The sequence below is a fragment of the Anomaloglossus baeobatrachus genome, chromosome 10 (assembly GCF_048569485.1).
Source record: "Anomaloglossus baeobatrachus isolate aAnoBae1 chromosome 10, aAnoBae1.hap1, whole genome shotgun sequence".
Classification (NCBI taxonomy): domain Eukaryota; kingdom Metazoa; phylum Chordata; class Amphibia; order Anura; family Aromobatidae; genus Anomaloglossus; species Anomaloglossus baeobatrachus.
In genome coordinates, this window is record NC_134362.1 from 24,563,105 (window position 1) to 24,582,521 (window position 19,417).

The following is a 19,417-nucleotide window of genomic DNA, read 5'->3' on the forward strand; positions in this document are numbered from 1 at the left end:
GTGCTAGTGATTATATAATGCGTGGCATTAGTGCAGGGGATTATACGTTACGTTATATAATATAATAATATTTATTCATTTATATAGCGCTATTAATTCCACAGCGCTTTACATACATTGGCAACTCTGTCCCCATTGGGGCTCACAATCTAGACTCCCTAACTGTATGTCTTTGGAGTGTGGGAGGAAACTGGAGACCCCGGAGGAAACCCACGCAAACACGGGGAGAACATACACACTCCTTGCAGATGGTGTCCTTGGTGGGATTTTAACCCAGGACCCCAGCGCTGCAAGACTGCAGTGCTAACCACTGAGCCACCACAAGACTGCAGTGCTAACTACTGAGCCACCATGCCACCTATATCAGTGCTGATGATATGGTCCATGGTGTAAGTGTTGATAATATGTAGCATATCGGTGATATATCACAGGGAATCACTGATGTACAAAACAAAGTATCAGAGCTAGTGATGATATGGTGCAAAGTATCTCTGAGCCTATCCCTCAGTGCCTGTGATGATATATCAATCAATGTCTGTGTTACTTGGTATTAGTGTCGGTGATGATATGATGTGGTATACAGTTGAAACCCTTAGTTTCCCTCCACTCTCTGTAAATAAACATCTGCAGCTTTTTCCCTCCGCTCTCTATAAAGACACATCTGCAGGTTTTTCCCTCCGCTCTCTATACAGACACATCTGCAGCTTTTTCCCTCTGCTCTCTATACAGACACATCTGCAAGTTTTTCCCTCTGCACTCTATACAGACACATCTGCAGGTTTTTCCCTCCGCTCTCTATACAGACACATCTGCAGGTTTTTCCCTCTGCACTCTATACAGACACATCTGCATGTTTTTCTCTCCGCTCTCTATAAAGACACATCTGCAGGTTGTTCCCTTCGCTATCTATACATACACATCTGCAGGTTTTTCTCTCATCTGCAGCTTTTCCCTCCGCTCACTATAAAGACACATCTGCAGGTTTTTCCCTCCTCTCTCTATAAAGACACATCCTCAGGTTTTTCCCTCCACTCTCTCTACAGACACATCTGCAGCTTTTTCCCTCCGCTCTCTATAAAGACACTTCATGCAGGTTTTTCCCTCCACTCTCTATAAAGACACATCCTCAGGTTTTTCCCTCCACTCTCTATAAAGACACTTCATGCAGGTTTTTCCCTCCACTCTCTATACAGACACATCTGCAGCTTTTTCCCTCCGCTCTCTATACAGACATTTCCTCCATGTCGTTAGTATTTGGTGGCATTGCCCTTACACTGTGTGACTTGGGGGAAATGTTTTGGATCCTTCCACAAGCTGGAATTTGGGCTGATTCCTCCTGACAGATCTGGAGTAGCTGAGAAATGTTTGGAGGTCGCCGCTCGCATCGGCCTTTTCAGCTTTGCCCATAAATGTTCAATAGGATTGAGATCAGGGCTTTGTGATGGCCACTCCAAAACATTGACTTTGTTCTACTTAAGCCACTTTGTAACCAGTTTGGCAGTAGCTTCGGGTCATTGTCCATTTGGAAGCAGCATTTCTGTCCAAGCTTTAAGTTCCTGGCTGATGTCTTGAGATGTTCTTCAGTATTGCCACATAATCTTCTATCCTCATGATGCCATCTATTTTGTGAAGTCACCAGTCCCTCCTGCAACAAAACAACCCCACAACATGATGCTGCCCCCATGTTTCACAGTTGGGATGGTGTTCTTAGGCTTCAAATCTTCTCCCTTTTTCCTCCAAACATTATGGCCAAACAGATCAATTTCAGTTTCTTCAGACCACAGGATGTCTCCAGAAATTGAGGTCTATGTTCCTGTGTGCATTTGCAAACATTAATCTGGCTTTTTTATGTTTCTTTTTGTGGGAATGGCTTCTCCCTGGCAGAGCGGCCTTTCAGCGCTTGTTGATACAATTCTCGTTTCACTTTGGATAATGACACAATGTTACCAGCTTCCGCCAGCATCTTCACAAGGTCTTTTGCTTTTGTTCTTGGGTTGATCTGCACATGACTGACCAAAGCACATTCATCTCTGGTACACAGAACCCGTCTCCTTCCTGAGCGGTGTGATGGCTGCACATTCCCATCTTGTTTGTACTTGCGTATAATTGTTTGTACAGATGAATGAGGCACCTTCAAGTATCTGGAAATTGCACCCAAGGATGAACCAGACTTGTGCAAGTCTACAATTCTCTTCTTGAGATTTTGGCTGATTTATTTTGACTTTCCCATGATGCTACACAAAGAAGCCGTGTGTTTACAGTGTGCATTACAATACATCCACAGGTGTGTCTCTAATTAACTCAGATGTTGCCAATAAACCTATCAGACGCTTCCAAAGACATGACATCATCATATGGGCTGTCCCATATTGCTTAAAGGCAAAGTAGTCTCAGTGTATGGAAACTTTTGACTTTGCAGAAAGTAATAAAAATGCCTGAAAACATTCCCTCTCTCTCATTATTCTGGCATTTGGCAAATAGAAATAATTTTGGTTCCTAACTGACCTATAACGGGAAAAGTTTATTCTGATTTTATGTCAGATAGTGAGAAAAACCTGCAGATGTGTCTGTATAAAGAGTGGAGAGAAAAACCTGCAGATGTGTCTGTATAGAAAGTGGAGGGAAAATCCTGCAGATGTGTCTACAGTTAGGTCCAGAAATATTTGGACAGTGACACAAGTTTTGTTATTTTAGCTGTTTACAAAAACATGTTCAGAAATACAATTATATATATAATATGGGCTGAAAGTGCACACTCCCAGCTGCAATATGAGAGTTTTCACATCCAAATCGGAGAAAGGGTTTAGAAATCATAGCTCTGTAATGCATAGCCTCCTCTTTTTCAAGGGACCAAAAGTAATTGGACAAGGGACTCTAAGGGCTGCAATTAACTCTGAAGGCGTCTCCCTCGTTAACCTGTAATCAATGAAGTAGTTAAAAGGTCTGGGGTTGATTACAGGTGTGTGGTTTTGCATTTGGAAGCTGTTGCTGTGACCAGACAACATGCGGTCTAAGGAACTCTCAATTGAGGTGAAGCAGAACATCCTGAGGCTGAAAAAAAAGAAAAAATCCATCAGAGAGATAGCAGACATGCTTGGAGTAGCAAAATCAACAGTCAGGTACATTCTGAGAAAAAAGGAATTGACTGGTGAGCTTGGGAACTCAAAAAGGCCTGGGCGTCCACGGATGACAACAGTGGTGGATGATCGCCGCATACTTTCTTTGGTGAAGAAGAACCCATTCACAACATCAACTGAAGTCCAGAACACTCTCAGTGAAGTAGGAGTATCTGTCTCTAAGTCAACAGTAAAGAGAAGACTCCATGAAAGTAAATGCAAAGGATTCACATCTAGATGCAAACCATTCATCAATTCCAAAAATAGACAGGCCAGAGTTACATTTGCTGAAAAACACCTCATGAAGCCAGCTCAGTTCTGGAAAAGTATTCTATGGGCAGATGAGACAAAGATCAACCTGTACCAGAATGATGGGAAGAAAAAAGTTTGGAGAAAAAAGGGAACGGCACATGATCCAAGGCACACCACATCCTCTGTCAAACATGGTGGAGGCAACGTGATGGCATGGGCATGCATGGCTTTCAATGGCACTGGGTCACTTGTGTTTATTGATGACATAACAGCAGACAAGAGTAGCCGGATGAATTCTGAAGTGTACCGGGATATACTTTCAGCCCAGATTCAGCCAAATGCCGCAAAGTTGATCGGACGGCGCTTCATAGTACAGATGGACAATGACCCCAAGCATACAGCCAAAGCTACCCAGGAGTTCATGAGTGCAAAAAAGTGGAACATTCTGCAATGGCCAAGTCAATCACCAGATCTTAACCCAATTGAGCATGCATTTCACTTGCTCAAATCCAGACTTAAGACGGAAAGACCGACAAACAAGCAAGACCTGAAAGCTGCGGCTGTAAAGGCCTGGCAAAGCATTAAGAAGGAGGAAACCCAGCGTTTGGTGATGTCCATGGGTTCCAGACTTAAGGCAGTGATTGCCTCCAAAGGATTCGCAACAAAATATTGAAAATAAAAATATTTTGTTTGGGTTTGGTTTATTTGTCCAATTACTTTTGACCTCCTAAAATGTGGAGTGTTTGTAAAGAAATGTGACAATTCCTACAATTTCTATCAGATATTTTTGTTCAAACCTTCAAATTAAACGTTACAATCTGCACTTGAATTCTGTTGTAGAGATTTCATTTCAAATCCAATGTGGTGGCATGCAGAGCCCAACTCGCGAAAATTGTGTCACTGTCCAAATATTTCTGGACCTAACTGTATATAGAGAGCGGAGGGAAAAACCTGCAGATGTGTCTATATAGAGAGCGGAGGGAAAAACCTGCTGATGTGTCTATATAGAGAGCGGAGGGAAAAACCTGCAGATGTGTCTATATAGAGAGCGGAGGGAAAAACCTGCTGATGTGTATGTATAAAGAGCGGAGAGAAAAACCTGCAGCTGTGTCTGTATAGATAGCGGAGGGAAAAACCTGCAGATGTTTCATTATAGAGAGCGGAGGGAAGGACCTGCAGATGTGTATGTATAAATAGTGGAGGGAAAGACCTGCAGATGTGTCTGTATAGAGAGCGGAAGGAAAAACCTGCAGATGTGTCTGTATAGAGAGCAGAGGGGTAACCTGCAGATGTGTCTGTATAGAGAGCAGAGGGGTAACCTGCAGATGTGTCTGTATAGAGAGCAGAGGGGTAACCTGCAGATGTGTCTGTATAGAGAGCGGAGGGAAACTAAGGGTTTCTACTGTAAATAAAGACGTATTATGTATGATTTTTTTTAATATTTATGACAGTATTATGTAGGCTCTGCATGGCCGTATTATGTAGGATCTTTGCAGGTTCTTTATAGGGCATGGCTCTCACTATATGTGGGTTCTGTATGGCAGTATTATGTGGGTTCTGTATGGCAGTATTATGTGGGCTCTGCATCGCAGTATTGTGTAGGATCTTTGCAGGTTCTTTATAGGGCATGGCACTCACTATATGTGGGTTCTGTATGGCAGTATTATGTGGGTTCTGTATGGCAGTATTATGTGGGCTCTGCATCGCAGTATTGTGTAGGATCTTTGCAGGTTCTTTATAGGGCATGGCACTCACTATATGTGGGTTCTGTATGGCAGTATTATGTAGGCTCTGCATAGCGGTATTATGTAGACTGCATGGCAGTATTATGTAGGATCTTTGCAGGCTCTTTATAGGGCTGTACATGGCATTCACTATATGTGGGTTCTGTGTGACAGTATTTTTTAGGCTGTACATGGCAGTATTATGTAGGATCTTTGCAGGCTCTTTATTGTGTAGTTTTGCCCATATTGTGACGGCTGTGCATGGCACGCTGGCACTCTTACTGTATGTGTGCTCTGTATGGCAGTACTATGTAGGGCCTATCTGGCACTATTGTGCAGGGAATATTGTGACGACACATGTATATTTCTGAGTTATATGCGTCGTTCTCTAGAGCTAAACCATCCTGTCCTGGGAGACATTTTCTCTAGATTCACGGCATTACTTTGCAGCAGAGCTGCAGTACATGTTTGTGTTACATAGGATTATACATTGGATTGATGCTATATTCTCCTTCACGTGAGTTTGTCACCCAGCACATTAAGCGTTAAGTGCAGCAGAGGTGCCTTCAGGTCATACCGGGTTTTATTTTAATTGAGCGGTTTTTCGGGGGAAGCGGGGTCTCCAGTTTCAATTCTTAATGCATTCTACCATCAAAAGGAACCGAAAATAGTCTATTGGCTTTTAGATATTTTGTGGCAGCTCCTAAAGCCGGAGATAAAGACGACTTTGGCTCGGGTCCGTCACCGTAGACGCGGCCCGACGGATCCTGAATTACAATCGCTCATAAATTTACATTCTAAACCTGCGGCTGGAGGGGTCCTCCATTCACTTTGCATTTGTTATGGGATTTTGGGGGGTTCACAGTGGAAGGAAAGTGATTTACCATTAGGGACCATTTATTTTTCTAACTTGTAAAAGTTCAGTAACTTTATATAATAGTTTGTGAATCAGATCCTGATACTTCTTTACTACCCCTGCTTGCTGGCAGTGAACGGATATATATTCTTATTTACTTATTTAGGAGAGGAGATGAAATCATGTACAGAGCTGAGGGTTTGTTACAGATCACATCCAGACAATATTCTGTGAGATACCAGGACTCTGGCCTGATACATTATATCTGCACTGCTACATTGTAATAACACAAAGCGGTATATGCAGCTGACGTATCTACCGAGCAGAGAAATGCTGAGTCCGTGAAATATTGGCTTATTTATTTACTATTTGTAGTGCCTGGTGTTCCCCAGGATAATAACAAAGTGTCTCTCTCACTCTACTTTCTGCCTCTCTCTGTGTGTCTCTGTCTCCTTCTGTCTGTGTGTATCTATCTCTGTCTGTGTGTCTCTGTCTCCTTCTGTCTGTGTGTATCTATCTCTGTCTGTGTGTCTCTGTCTCTGTGTGTCTCTGTCTGTGTGTGTGTGTCTCTCTGTTTCCTTCTGTCTGTTTATCTATCTCTGTCTGTGTGTGTGTCTCTGCATGTGTGTGTCTCTGTGTCTGTGTGTGTGTCTCTATCTCCTCCTGTCTGTGTGTATTTATCTCTGTCTGTCTCTGTGTGTCTCTGCGTGTGTGTGTCTCTATCTCCTCCTGTCTGTGTGTATCTATCTCTGTCTGTGTGTCTCTGTCTCTGTGTGTCTCTGCGTGTGTGTGTCTGTGTGTGTCTCTGTCTCCTTCTGTCTGTTTATCTCTGTCTGTGTGTGTGTCTCTGCGTCTGCGTGTGTGTGTGTGTCTCTGTCTCCTTCTGTGTGTTTCTATCTGTCTCTCCACCAATATGATATTGCCTCACACATAAGCTTCTTATACTAAGAATGTCCTTCCCTGCCTATAGTAACCAATCACAGCTCCTACTAATAACCTGTAGCTCCCAGCTCAATTCACTTTAATGGAAACAGTTTTTTGGCAAATAATTGTAAAGCGCGGGGTTACATTTTTCCCTGAAAACATAGTCTACGACGCTCCCTGAGTCACATGGGGCGTCTGTGCAAAATTTCATGATTGTAAATGTGACGGGGCGGATTCCTTTACCGGACACACATACATACACACACATACATACACTGTATATGTACATACATACAATATATATATATATATATATATATATATATATATATATACACACACACACACAAACATATATACACACATTCACACACAAACATACCCATATATATACACACACACACACACACACAAACATACACACACACACACACACATACATACATACATACATACATACATACATACACTCACTCAGCTTTATATACTAGATTTTGCTTAAAGTAATTTTGGCTAAATATCCTTTTCACAATTCGGTTTCATTAAATATGTTGCAGTTTTGCTTTTACAGCGTCTTTGTTTCTCTGCACATTCAACTTTGTTCTTCAATGTGATTTGGGGTCATAAATCAGCAGAGAGAAACTCATGAAAAGTCAGATAAAAGAGCCAGAAAGTCTCACATTGGATTGTCAGAATGCGCTCACTGATGGATCCTCAGTTAACTCATTCAGCAATAGGCACTGAGTCTGTAGAAGGCAAGTAGTGCAAAATTTATACCCGAGTATAAACTTGATTTGTAGCCAAAACTACTTGCATATAAGAAGGAAAAAAATGTCCACAAAGGTGGAAAATTCTGTTGCGGCTGGGATAACCGTTCTGTATGTGATGTGCGGCACTAATCTCTGCTCCATCTGTCTCTTTTCTCTAGATCCAGAACCCATCTTGGATTGGGAATAACAATGGTGGTTCCCCGGTGCCAGCGTGCGTGGTGCCATGTGATACGGTCTCCTCCTGTATGTCCCCCCACACTCATCCGCACTCCGCAGGGGGCGTCTCGGAGTTCCTCAGCGTTCCAGGTCCCGGCTCTCACGTAGGCCAGGCGCACATGAGCGGCCTCTTCGGCAGCGCGGGGATGGGACCCGGAATAAACGGTTACGACTTGAACGCTGAACCCGACCGTAAGAGTTCCAGCATCGCAGCACTCAGGATGAAAGCCAAAGAACACAGTGCAGCCATGTCGTGGGCCACATGACAGCGTTGCCGGCAGACACTGACACTCCAGCCGCCCCGTGGCCAAAAAAATCCACGCTGTGCCTGCAAACTATCTTCCCAAGGACTAACGCTTACCATCGAGGAGGTGCCTGCTTCAGAGGAGACGGGGGATCTTCTTCTACAATTCAGGGATTTTTTATTACCATCGTGGGGGATGGCTCCAAAGACTGCGCCCATTTACGATTCCTACCAAATCCCATTGCCCAATATTGTGCACTCTTAGAAGAAAGCAACAAACCAGGGGAGCTTGGACTCTGCCTGGGCCACCATCGTGTTCAGGCAGAGCTGTCTGGTGCCTCAGGGCTATAGAACATCCTGAAGAAGGGTTAGGTGCCACGTATAACATTTGGATATTGGATTACTTTGCTGGGTTTTTCCTTTACTTTTAGCTCCTTATTGAATTTCTTACCCATGGGCCTAAAGAGCAATATGGCAGCCAGGTGCACACACAGAGGACAGGGGTCCTGGAAGGCAAAAGGTACCCTCCCTCCTAGTGCAGGAACATCCAGGACTTTCCAGTAGAAGAGGGTACGACCCTTGTTAGGAGGCTGGCACTGTCCATGAGGATGAGACCAGCAGGAATGGGGGCAACTTTATCCACATGGTCAGAAGATGCCCATTGTCCAGTGCTGTCAATCATGAGATTAGGCTTGGTCTAATTTAGAACGTTGGCTCAATTTTGCATTTACAAGGAGGGACCTAGGAAACATTGAGTGAATCCAATATTCCACGGAGTGGTGCAAACCTATAGTTCGGCTCTAATGCAGGGGCCCCATTGTGGGTACAGGAGTAGCTTCTGCGGGCTATGGCCATGCTATGGTGGGCCCAGCACTCTTATCCCAAGGGTATATCATGGGACAGATCTAATCTTTTTTAAAGAAAAAGGCCCCTAAGCAAAGTCTATGGGAAGAGGTCAGCCAAGGACCCCTTCATTTAAGCCCAGCTTTACTCTCACCTTATCACATCCAAGGTGCGGTGACCCTACAGCTAGTTAGCACTGCGGATAACAATGAGGTTGGTCATAGTGGAGTCAACTGTGCTGGGGCCTCTTCAATTCAGTCCAGCTTTACTCTCACCATATCACATCCAAGGTGCAGTGACTCTACAGCTAGTTAGCAGTGCGGATGACAATGAGGTTGTTCATAGTGGAGTCATCCGAGTTGGGACCGCTTCCTTTCAGTCCAGCTTTGCTCTCACCATATCACATCCAAGGTGCGGTGACCCTACAGCTAGTTAGCAGTGCGGATGAAAATGTGGTTGGTCATAGTGAAGTCAACCAGGCTGGGGCCCCTTCATTTCAGTCCAGCTTTGCTTTTAGCATATATCCAAGGTGCAGTGACCCTACAGCTAGTTAGCAATGCGGATGACAATGAGGTTGGTCATAGTGGAGTCAACTGTGCTGGGACCTCTTCAATTCAGTCAGCTTTGCTCTAACCATATCACATCCAAGGTGCAGTGACCCTACAGCTAGTTAGCAGTGTGGATGACAATGAGGTTGGTCATGGTAGAGTCATCCGAGCTGGGGCCCCTTCATTTCAGTCCAGCTTTGCTTTTACCATATGTCCAAGGTACAGTGACCCTACAGCTAGTTAGCAGTGCGGATGGCAATGAGGTTGGTCATAGTAGAGTCAAACGTGCTGGGGCCCCTTAATTTCAGTCCAGATTTGCTCTCACCATATCATGTCCAAGGTGCGGTGACCCTACAGCTAGTTAGCAGTGCGGATGGCAACGAGTTTGGTCATAGTGGAGTCAACAGAGGTGGGGCCCCTTCATTTCAGTCCAGCTTTGCTTTCATCATATTACATCCAAGGTGCAGTGACCATACAGCTAGTTACCAGTGTGGATGACAATGAGGTTGGTCATGGTAGAGTCATCCGAGCTGGGGCCCCTTCATTTCAGTCCAGCGTTGCTTTTACCATATGTCCAAGGTACAGTGACCCTACAGCTAGTTAGCAGTGCAGATGGCAATGAGGTTGGTCATAGTAGAGTCAAACGTGCTGGGGCCCCTTAATTTCAGTCCAGATTTGCTCTCACCATATCATGTCCAAGGTGCGGTGACCCTACAGCTAGTTAGCAGTGCGGATGGCAACGAGGTTGGTCATAGTGGAGTCAACAGAGCTGGGGCCTCTTCATTTCAGTCCAGCTTTGCTTTCATCATATTACATCCAAGGTGCGGTGACCCTACAGCTAGTTAGCAGTGCGGATGGCAATGTGGTTGGTCATAGTGGAGTCAACCGAGTTGCTGCCCTTTGACACCATTATGGATACGCTATATACCTATGTTATTGGCTGTAATTAGATAATGAAGTAGCCCAAGTCTGGAGTCATAGTAGGGCCAGGATTAAGCAAACCAAACTGTATGGAGATAATTATGGAAGCCTAAAATTGCCTAAACTCCCATGAATGTCCAAAGCAGTGCAGACCGGAGGGTCCTTTCATGCCGGGAGGCTCACAGGAGGGTCCTGTCTTTTTTATGCACCCCTTTGAAAAAATAATGATCCGACATATTGTGATTATTGCACACGAGAATATTAATTTGCCATTGTTGCTTTGTGCGTTGCAAGCTTTAAATGCAGATTCCTGCTCTTTGTGGGGCTCCCCGCTGCTTCCTCCAATAGAGGTACTAACCGGGCTGCCAAATCAGCCATATGTAACTGGAACATATGAATTACACATGGCGGGCGCGCCGTTCCCAGCGATCCGAGTTTAGACCTGCACTGTAACCATTGGGGAGGACGTGTATCTTATATGTATCAGTTCTTGTAACTTTCGCCTATTTATTTGTAAATACTAATATGTGTTGTGGTGGAAATATAAAGGATATTCTGTAAAGCAGGGTCTCTTATCGGTCGCTCAGTGGCACTTGTGTGACTACTTCCCCCAGCCGGCAGGGCATGCTGGGGGTTGTAGCTTCACACTCGAATAGGATTTAGTTGCAAACGTTTCTGGGAACCGTGATCCCCGATCCTCGGCTCATGGCGCCCTCTTATTGCTCCACTATCCTTGATTTAGACTATAAAGATAAGCAGCTAGCACTGATGACTATGAAACAAATGGTTAAAGGAGCCTCTTAAAGGGAAACCATCAGTAAGGTGCCCTAAAAAGATAAAAACTAAATAGCCTGGAAAACAGGGAGGTAAAGTAGCCAAAAAAAGTGACAACTGGCTTCTGTGCAGCGCCGGACCTGCCTACTGTGTAAAGTGCAAGATCGGTATATTCTGGAACGCTCAGGCTGTGTGCACACGGTGCATTTTTATCGCATTTTTTCAGTGCACATTTCTCTAAATTGAAAATTGGAATCTGGAAATCTCATGCACTCATTTATTTTCTTCTTGCAGATTTAGATCTGCAGGATTGTTGCACATTTCACCCATGCTAAAATCTGCAGCAAAACCCATGCCAAAAACACAGCAAAATGGCACGTTTTTTGCCGCTGCGCTTTTCATGCCTATAGATGCAGAAATGTCTGCACCAAATACTTAACGTGTGAACATATCCTTATTCCAGAGGGCCAATTACCGTATTTCTTAGACGCACCGGACCAAAGGATGCCCCCCAAATTTAAAGGAGGAAAATAGGAGAAAAACAATTAATGTTAAAATAGGGGTCTGTCTTAGGCTAGTTTCACACTTGTGTTGAACGGCATCCGTTGCATTGCGTTGTGTGACGGATGCAGCGGATGCGTTGCATACAATGGCGCAACGGATTTTTTTTTTTTACAGTTTTACCGGCAGCAGACTATAGTGAACGATCAGTTGATCACCCGGCGACCAGGCACTCAGCTGATCGCTCTCACATACCGGCTGCCGGGCGATCAGCTGATCGCTCTCACATGCCGGCTGCCGGGCGCTCAGCAGATCGCTCTCACATGCCGGCGGCCGGGCGCTCAGCTGAGAGCTCTCACATGCCGGCGGCCGGGCGGTCAGCTGAGCACTCTCACATGCCGGCGGCCGAGCGATCAGCTGAGAGCTCTCACATGCCGGCTGCTGGGCGATCAGCTAATCGCTCTCACGTGCCGGCGGCCGGGCGGTCAGCTGAGCGCTCTCACATGCCGGTGGCCGGGCGATCAGCTGAGAGCTCTCACATGCCGGCGGCCGGGCTGGCAGCTGAGCGCTCTCACATGCCGGTGGCCGGGCGATCAGCTGAGAGCTTTCACATGCCGGTGGCCGGGCGATGAGCTGAGAGCGCTCACATGCCGGTGGCCGGGCGATCAGCTGAGAGCTCTCACATGCCGGCGGCCGGGCGATCAGCTGAGAGCTCTCACATGCCGGCGGCCGGGCGGTCAGCTGAGAGCTCTCACATGCCGGCGGCCGGGCGCTCACCTGAACGTTCAGCCACCGAGAGACAAAATAAAGTTTGTGATAAAAAAAAAAAAAAAAAAAAAAGATGAGCATGCGCAGTGAAAAATAGAGGATTCCGCCACTCAAAAAACATTACATGCTGCGTTGCTTCCGCCCGGCAGACGTAGCGCAGCGTTGGCCTGCGGAAGCAACGCAGGTACTTCTGGCACAATCCGTCATCCATACAAGTCTATGGGAAATAGTGGAATCCGTTAACGGATTCCGCTGTTTTCCAAAAGGGTGGATTGTGACGGAAGGAAATTAACGCAAGTGTGAAAGTACCCTTATCAGCGGAATGTAGCTTACCGGGGTTTGGTGCGGGGGTCAAAGGAAGCTGGCAGCAGCACGAGTGGTGGTGCTGGGAGGGGTAGTTGTGGTGGCGCAAGGCAAACACCATTGATCTCCCGATGACAGACCCAATGGCGCCAGAGGCGGCGCATGCACAGATTGAGATCTTGGCTCTCCGAGACCTCAATCTGCCCATGCTCCACCTTCCAGAAGTCCATCGCCAGGGAATCAATGGTGCCTGCTTCGCACCGCCAGTACACCCCTCCACCCAGCATTATCACACTGGTACAGCTGCCGGCTTTCTGTGACCCCACTACACCGCCCTCCACGGTAAGCTCCATTTGGCCTCCATTAGGCCGAGTATTGACTCTCAGAAAACCTCAGACAACCTTCTATAAGTCAAAATATTTCCTCCAGTGTTTGTATGAGAAATAACACTTTATTGGGCCATCATATGACCTGTCTCCTGCATTTTCATCAGTTTTCCCCCTTACAGAGTTGCAATGGACTCTGACCTTATTAGAGACTAGCCGGTATGAGGTCTCCTGTACACAGCACACACAGAGGGATTCCTGCGCTTCACGCTTTAGGTAGCACAATGAGAAAAGCAGCAGCATGAAGGAAAGTATACAGCAACATGAATCCACCTTTTCACTCTGGGATGAGATAAGAGACTGGTTAGAAAGCTCAGCACTGTCTTTCTGTGTCTCCCTCTGGCTGTTTTCACACTGTGCCTCCCCTCCTTCCCCCATAGAGCATAATAGGAGATGATCTTCATTCTGTCAGCTCATCTTGTCTACAGAAAAACAGAGTAGAGAGATTTTATTTTTGTAGCAGGTGAGTTCAGAAGACAAGGAAAGAAGTGGCTCATAAATGGAGAAAGAAGCAGAATTCTCTGATAAGATACGTTACAAAGTTTCTAATAATTGGTTATACTATTGATCTATACTACAAGAATGAAGCCAGAGAGGTAGAGACAAATCAGGGTCTTCAGGAGTTGTATTTTGTTCTTCCTTTGCAGACATACGTAACGGTCCATCTTTCTGATGACCCGGCAGATTTAGTGCGGTCGAGGGGAGGTTCCGCCATTTCCACCGGATTAAGTGTTCACATCAGCTTCTGCATTAAAGGTTCTCTTGTGTTTCCAGCTTTTCTGGAAATGCTCCAGACAAACCATTTCTGCTCTCCTTGTCTCAGTCCAAAAAGACAGAACGCGGCTTGTAAATTTCCTCTCCACGCAGCGCGGCGGTGACACTCGTTGTCTCATGGGTCAGCTGAGGTTTTTGAGACATTCCTACTTTACCTTCTCAAAAACGGATCAGAAATAGGTGGTTACGTGGGATTCGGGGGATTTATTGCGCTGGGCGCTTACACAGAAAAGCTTTTTAGGGTTTTTTTTCCAGGAAAGATGGAAGAATTACTTGTTTTAGTGAAAGAAAACAAAGCCGGGCACAAACAACTCAACAAAAAAGTCACACAGCAAAAACAAGCCGCCTTTCTGCAGCCGTCAAATCCAGTTCCTGTATGGAGCCGGCGCAGAATTGGAGAATTTTTTTAATTGGCATTTAAAGGAAATGTATCATTTTTCTCCCACAACAAGTAAGATAAAGCTCTTCTGGATTATTAATACAAGGTTTCTGTCAACTGAGGGTGATGGGGCATTTACAACTTTCTGTTTCAAAGATCAGATATTTTTTTTTAACTATAGAAATGGGGGGGCGCTATTGCATTAGTTTCTATGGTAAGAAGCAAGTGCTGCCAGAGTGGTGAAAAAAAGTACTGCAACAAATATGAATTTGCAATAGAATTTGACAGGAGAATGTGTTTGGGGAGGGAGAAGCATCGTTTTAATCAGGAAGATGAGTCCTACAATATTTTAAGTAATCTATATAAGAAAAATTCTCTTTAAAGATGATAAAGAAGGGGTAATTAGAGATATACAAAAGCTAAAGGATGGTGGTTTTGTAACAAAAACATCCACGTGGTCTAATGTCCAATAAACCCAACTTAGCAGATTTGTTGCACTTTGGATTTACAAATTTTGTTGTTTTTTTCCTCAATCTATGACCGGCCCTAAGAATCCTTTACTTCAGGGGCCCCAAGCATTTTTATACATAGCCCCCTAAATATGAGAACTGAGTGCCTTCATATTAGTGATGGTCTGTGGTTTCTAGGACTACTCCTCCCCTCATCCTGTTGCTCGGAGGATGTGTCTGATGGATCAGATCCAGCGAGTAATCTCACCGTAGACAGATGTGAAAGATGAGAGCGTCTGTGGGATCTGCAGAAAAAGTAATCAATCATTTCTTGGGGGGTTATTACGGGGACAGTAATATTTTCCTGCAAAAACGGCGCCGCACCAGACTACAGGTTGAGTCTGGTATTGCAGCTCTATTGAAGTGAATGTCTGTGAGCTGCAATACCACACACAACCTGTTTTTATCTGTGGCGCTGTTTCTAGAAGAAAGTACAAATGGTTTTCTAATTCTGTGCAAAAATGCAATTTGGTAATTACCTTTTTTTAAAAATAAAAAAAATTCTACATTTGGCATCTCAAGGGCTTTGCATCTGCTCACCTAAAAAAAAATGGGAGGTGAAGGCTGAAATAGAGGTTCATTAATGTTCCAAATCTTGCTACTTACAATCCTTCTATTCATATAAAAAATACAGAAAAGGACAAATGTGAGGGGCCGCGTGGGCTTGTGGATTTGGGTCAAGGATAACATTTTAGTGACACTCTACGTCAGAGCTCAAGCTGGGCAGAGCCCCATTAAATACTACTGACTACTAAAGAGCAGCTCCTCGGTGCAAAGGGGACATCTGCTGGATGGGGAGGCGAGGGCAGGCTGACCAGGGGAGCCAGCGAGGGCAGGCTGACCAGGGGAGCCAGCGAGGGCAGGCTGACCAGGGGAGCCAGCGAGGGCAGGCTGACCAGGGGATCCGGGGACGGCCCTTCTGTCATTGCTGTTCCTCGGTATAAAGTTTTTTGCTTTTGTAACTATTTTGCTTTCGCCTACCAAGACTGGGATGAACACAATGTAACAATAAGATATTAATAAAAGTGAGTTGTATATAGGCTTCGTGGCCGTCTCTGTGTATTATGCGAATGACTCATTAAAAATGGTGGTTCCTAAATAAATTCTTAGTGTGTTTTATCCTCTAAGTCTGTTGCTCTCCGGCAAGAAAAGTAAAAAGAAGTGTAACACCACACTAGAAGCTGTAGTGTCCCACAGGTTAAAGACCACTTCTCTAGGGGTCGCAGCCATGAATATTCTATGGATAGAAAAGTGGACTTCATTCTGGTGGGTTCTGGACCCTTTGCCTCAGTTTTGTTCAGCTCCTCAGGGGCGGGGCATTACGCATATTTTCTTTTCTACATAGCATGCTCCACCTTCTTAGGATCTGTTCAAGAAATAGGAATGTGAAGAGTTGTGCCTGGGTTAAAACAAAAATCAATCCTGTTTTTGGGATCAGTTTTATTCAGCTCCTCATGGGCGGAGCATAACGCAATTTTTCTTTTCTCTGTATTATGCTCCGCTTTCTTAGGACCTACTCAAGGAACTAGAATGTGTCAGTTGTGCCTGGGAGTCTGTCTTTTTAGTTAAAAAAACAAAATAAAAAAATAAAACAATCCTGTTCCTGGATCAGTGTTGCTCAACTCCTCAGGGGCGTGGCATAACGTAGATTTGATTTTCTCTGTATCATGCTCCACCTTCTTAGGACCTACTCAAAAAATAAAAATGTGTCAGTTGTGCCTGGGGAGACTTCATAATCCTATTCCTGGGATTGGTTTCGTTCAGCTCCTCAGGGGCAGGGCATAACTCAGATTTTCTTTTCTCTGTATCATGTTCCACCTACTCAAGGAATTAGAATGTGTCAGTTGTGCCTGAGTGTTTGTCTCTTTAATTTATAATATATACATAAAAAAAACCCCACAATCCTGTTTTTGGGATGTTTTGTTCAGCTCCTCATGGGCAGGGCATAACTCAGATTTTCTTTTCTCTGTATCATGTTCCACCTACTCAAGGAATTAGAATGTGTCAGTTGTGCCTGAGTGTTTGTCTCTTTAATTTATAATATATACATAAAAAAACCCCCACAATCCTGTTTTTGGGATGTTTTGTTCAGCTCCTCATGGGCAGGGCATAACTCAGATTTTCTTTTCTCTGTATCAGGCTCGGCGTTTTTAGGATCTGCTTAAGGAATAAGAATGTTGTGCCTGGAGAGTGTCTCTTTAGTTTAAATAAAATAAACCCCAATCCTTTTCCTGGGATCAGTTTTCCTCAGCTCCTCAGGTGCGAAGCATTAGTTAGATTTGCTTTTCTCTGTATCATGCGCCGCCTTCTTATGACCTACTCAAAAAATAAAAATGTGTCAGTTGTGCCTGGGGAGTCTTTATGTCTCTTTAGTTATAATAAAGAAAATCCTATTCCTGGGATTTTTTTCCAGCTCCTTAGGGGCGGGGCATAAGATTTTCCTTTTCCCATAACATGTTCCACCTTTTTAAGATCTGTTGAAGGAATAATGTGTCACTTGTGCCTGGGGAGTCTGTCTCTTTAGGAGAAGAAAAAAAAAACAACCCAAAACAATCCTGTTCCTGGGATCAGATTTGCTCAGCTCCTCAGGGGTGGGGCATAACTTAGATTTGATTTTCTCTGTATCTTGCTCCGCCTTCTTAGGACCAAAATTAATAAATCCCATAGTGGGCATCCCTAGAATGGGGATTCAAGCCCTGGGAGGTGCGACTTGTGGATTTTGCCTCTCAAGAGCCACAATGGGCAGATTACTATTCAGAAGTACAGGAAAGCAGGTCTAAGTGGAGGTTGTGCAGAACTACCGAATCGATTACCGATCTGTAAAATCAGACATCAATACGAGATCAGTGGGAGTCTGATACCAGGCACCACTACCCCCCCACTCAAACAATGTATGGAGCCACTCAGTGCAGATTAGTGGCCGCTTCCGGTACTGCAGCTTGTCTCCCATTCAAGTGAATACGACAGCATAAACCCTACACAAATAAAAACCGCACATATGTGTTACATATTGGAAACAGATGGTTCAGTATATTCAAAAGCCCAATCATCAAACTATATCCCCGGCCTTAAAGGGAAACCGTCATCCGGTCAGGATATAGTCACCACCCTTCTGGCACAATGAGGTCACGCCAGAATTTGGGAAACCCCTTTGGGTGCTGTAACTATGGTCATCCAGATTTTCTCAATATAAAACAGTAGCAAAGGAATGGACGATAAACTTTTACTTATGTGTTTGTTACACTATTACTTACAGTCCTGCATAAAACCACAGATAAGGTGTTAATGACCGTGACAAGCTCGGCACTGCTACATCAGCACCTTGAAAGCATTAGAAGCTCCATGGTGCCACTGCTGATGGGCGCAGCTGTAAACGCCGCGCTAAGTAAACGGATTTCATCGTTGGGAAGGCCACGTTTGGTTTTGGTTATGATTCCCAAGCTGTGACTCCGGATGTGCGCGGCGCTGAGGTTTATGGACCTTTGATGAATTTCTCTGCGCAATCTGCGCGGCAGTAATCAGCCGCACCGGGCCCCTCACCCGCCAGGGCTGTGACAAACCCGTAATGGATGGATCCTGAGCTCCAGGCGGAGATCTCCCCGAGTGTCCCTCCGAGCTGCTGACAAGGCGCACAAGAAAGACGGGGCCGCAGATTAAGAACAGGAGGCCGACAACCGAGGAAAGGTGAAGGCCCCAGAAACTGTATATTCCCCTCTGGAAGGAGCGGGCGGAGGAATTTCAAAGGAAAAAATGAAGGAAATCACACGCAGAACACTCAGCGCTTCACATCTGACATCACTTACAAGGTCTCGGGTATTTTTTTTTTTTTTACAGAAAAAAAAACACAAAGATTGGACAATTACCAGAATAGCAATTCCCAAACTGAACAATCCTATAACATTAATGATTGCATAAAAAGTCTGGAAAAAAAAGTACATAATTAGTACAGCTGCATTTGTTTTATAAAGCTTTACCATTCACTGACAGCAAGCAGCGATTGAGGGGAAAAAAATAAAATATATACATTTTTTTATATATAATTTTTATATAATTTATTTTTATAATTTTTTTAGAATATATATAAAATATATATATTTTATTTTTTTCCATTTAATACTTCTCAAGATTACATTGCGGCCCGTTACTGATGGTTTGTTAGAATGTATCAGTGCAGGATATTAGATACAATTGTAAGGGATTTTCCTCCATTGTCTATAGGGGTTTGAGGCGCCAATGTACTGACTGCAGACTTGTGGATCCTAACAGTGTGTACAGTGCGCAAAGCAAGGATTGTCTGGTGCAATGCAGTCATGTGACCTGCAGACTTGTGGCTCCTAACAGCGCGCACTACAAGGATGGTCTGGTACCGGGCAGTCATGTGACCTCAAGAATGTGATTTACAGACGTGTGGCTCCTAACAGCGAGCACAATACGCACTGCAAGGATTGTCTGGTACCGGGCAGTCATGTGACCTCAAGAATGTGATTTGCAGACGTGTGGCTCCTAACAGCGCACACTGCAAGGATTCACTGGTACCGGGCAGTCATGTGACCACAAAAATGTGATTTGTAGACTTGTGGCTCCTAACAGGATGCACAGTGCGCACTAC

General features: G+C 44.7%; 1 protein-coding gene across 1 annotated transcript in view; it reads left to right on the plus strand.

Annotated features, from left to right (window-relative positions):
• The window catches only part of ALX4 (ALX homeobox 4), a 107,280-nt gene extending 94,840 nt beyond the window's left edge, over positions 1 to 12,440 (plus strand). Inside the window, exon 4 of the mRNA XM_075325734.1 lies at positions 7,801 to 12,440. Within this exon, the coding sequence (XP_075181849.1) occupies positions 7,801 to 8,124 (324 nt within the window). The 3' untranslated portion in view covers positions 8,125 to 12,440. The remainder of the gene's footprint in view (positions 1 to 7,800) is intronic.
• Positions 12,441 to 19,417: the final 6,977 nt, after the last annotated feature.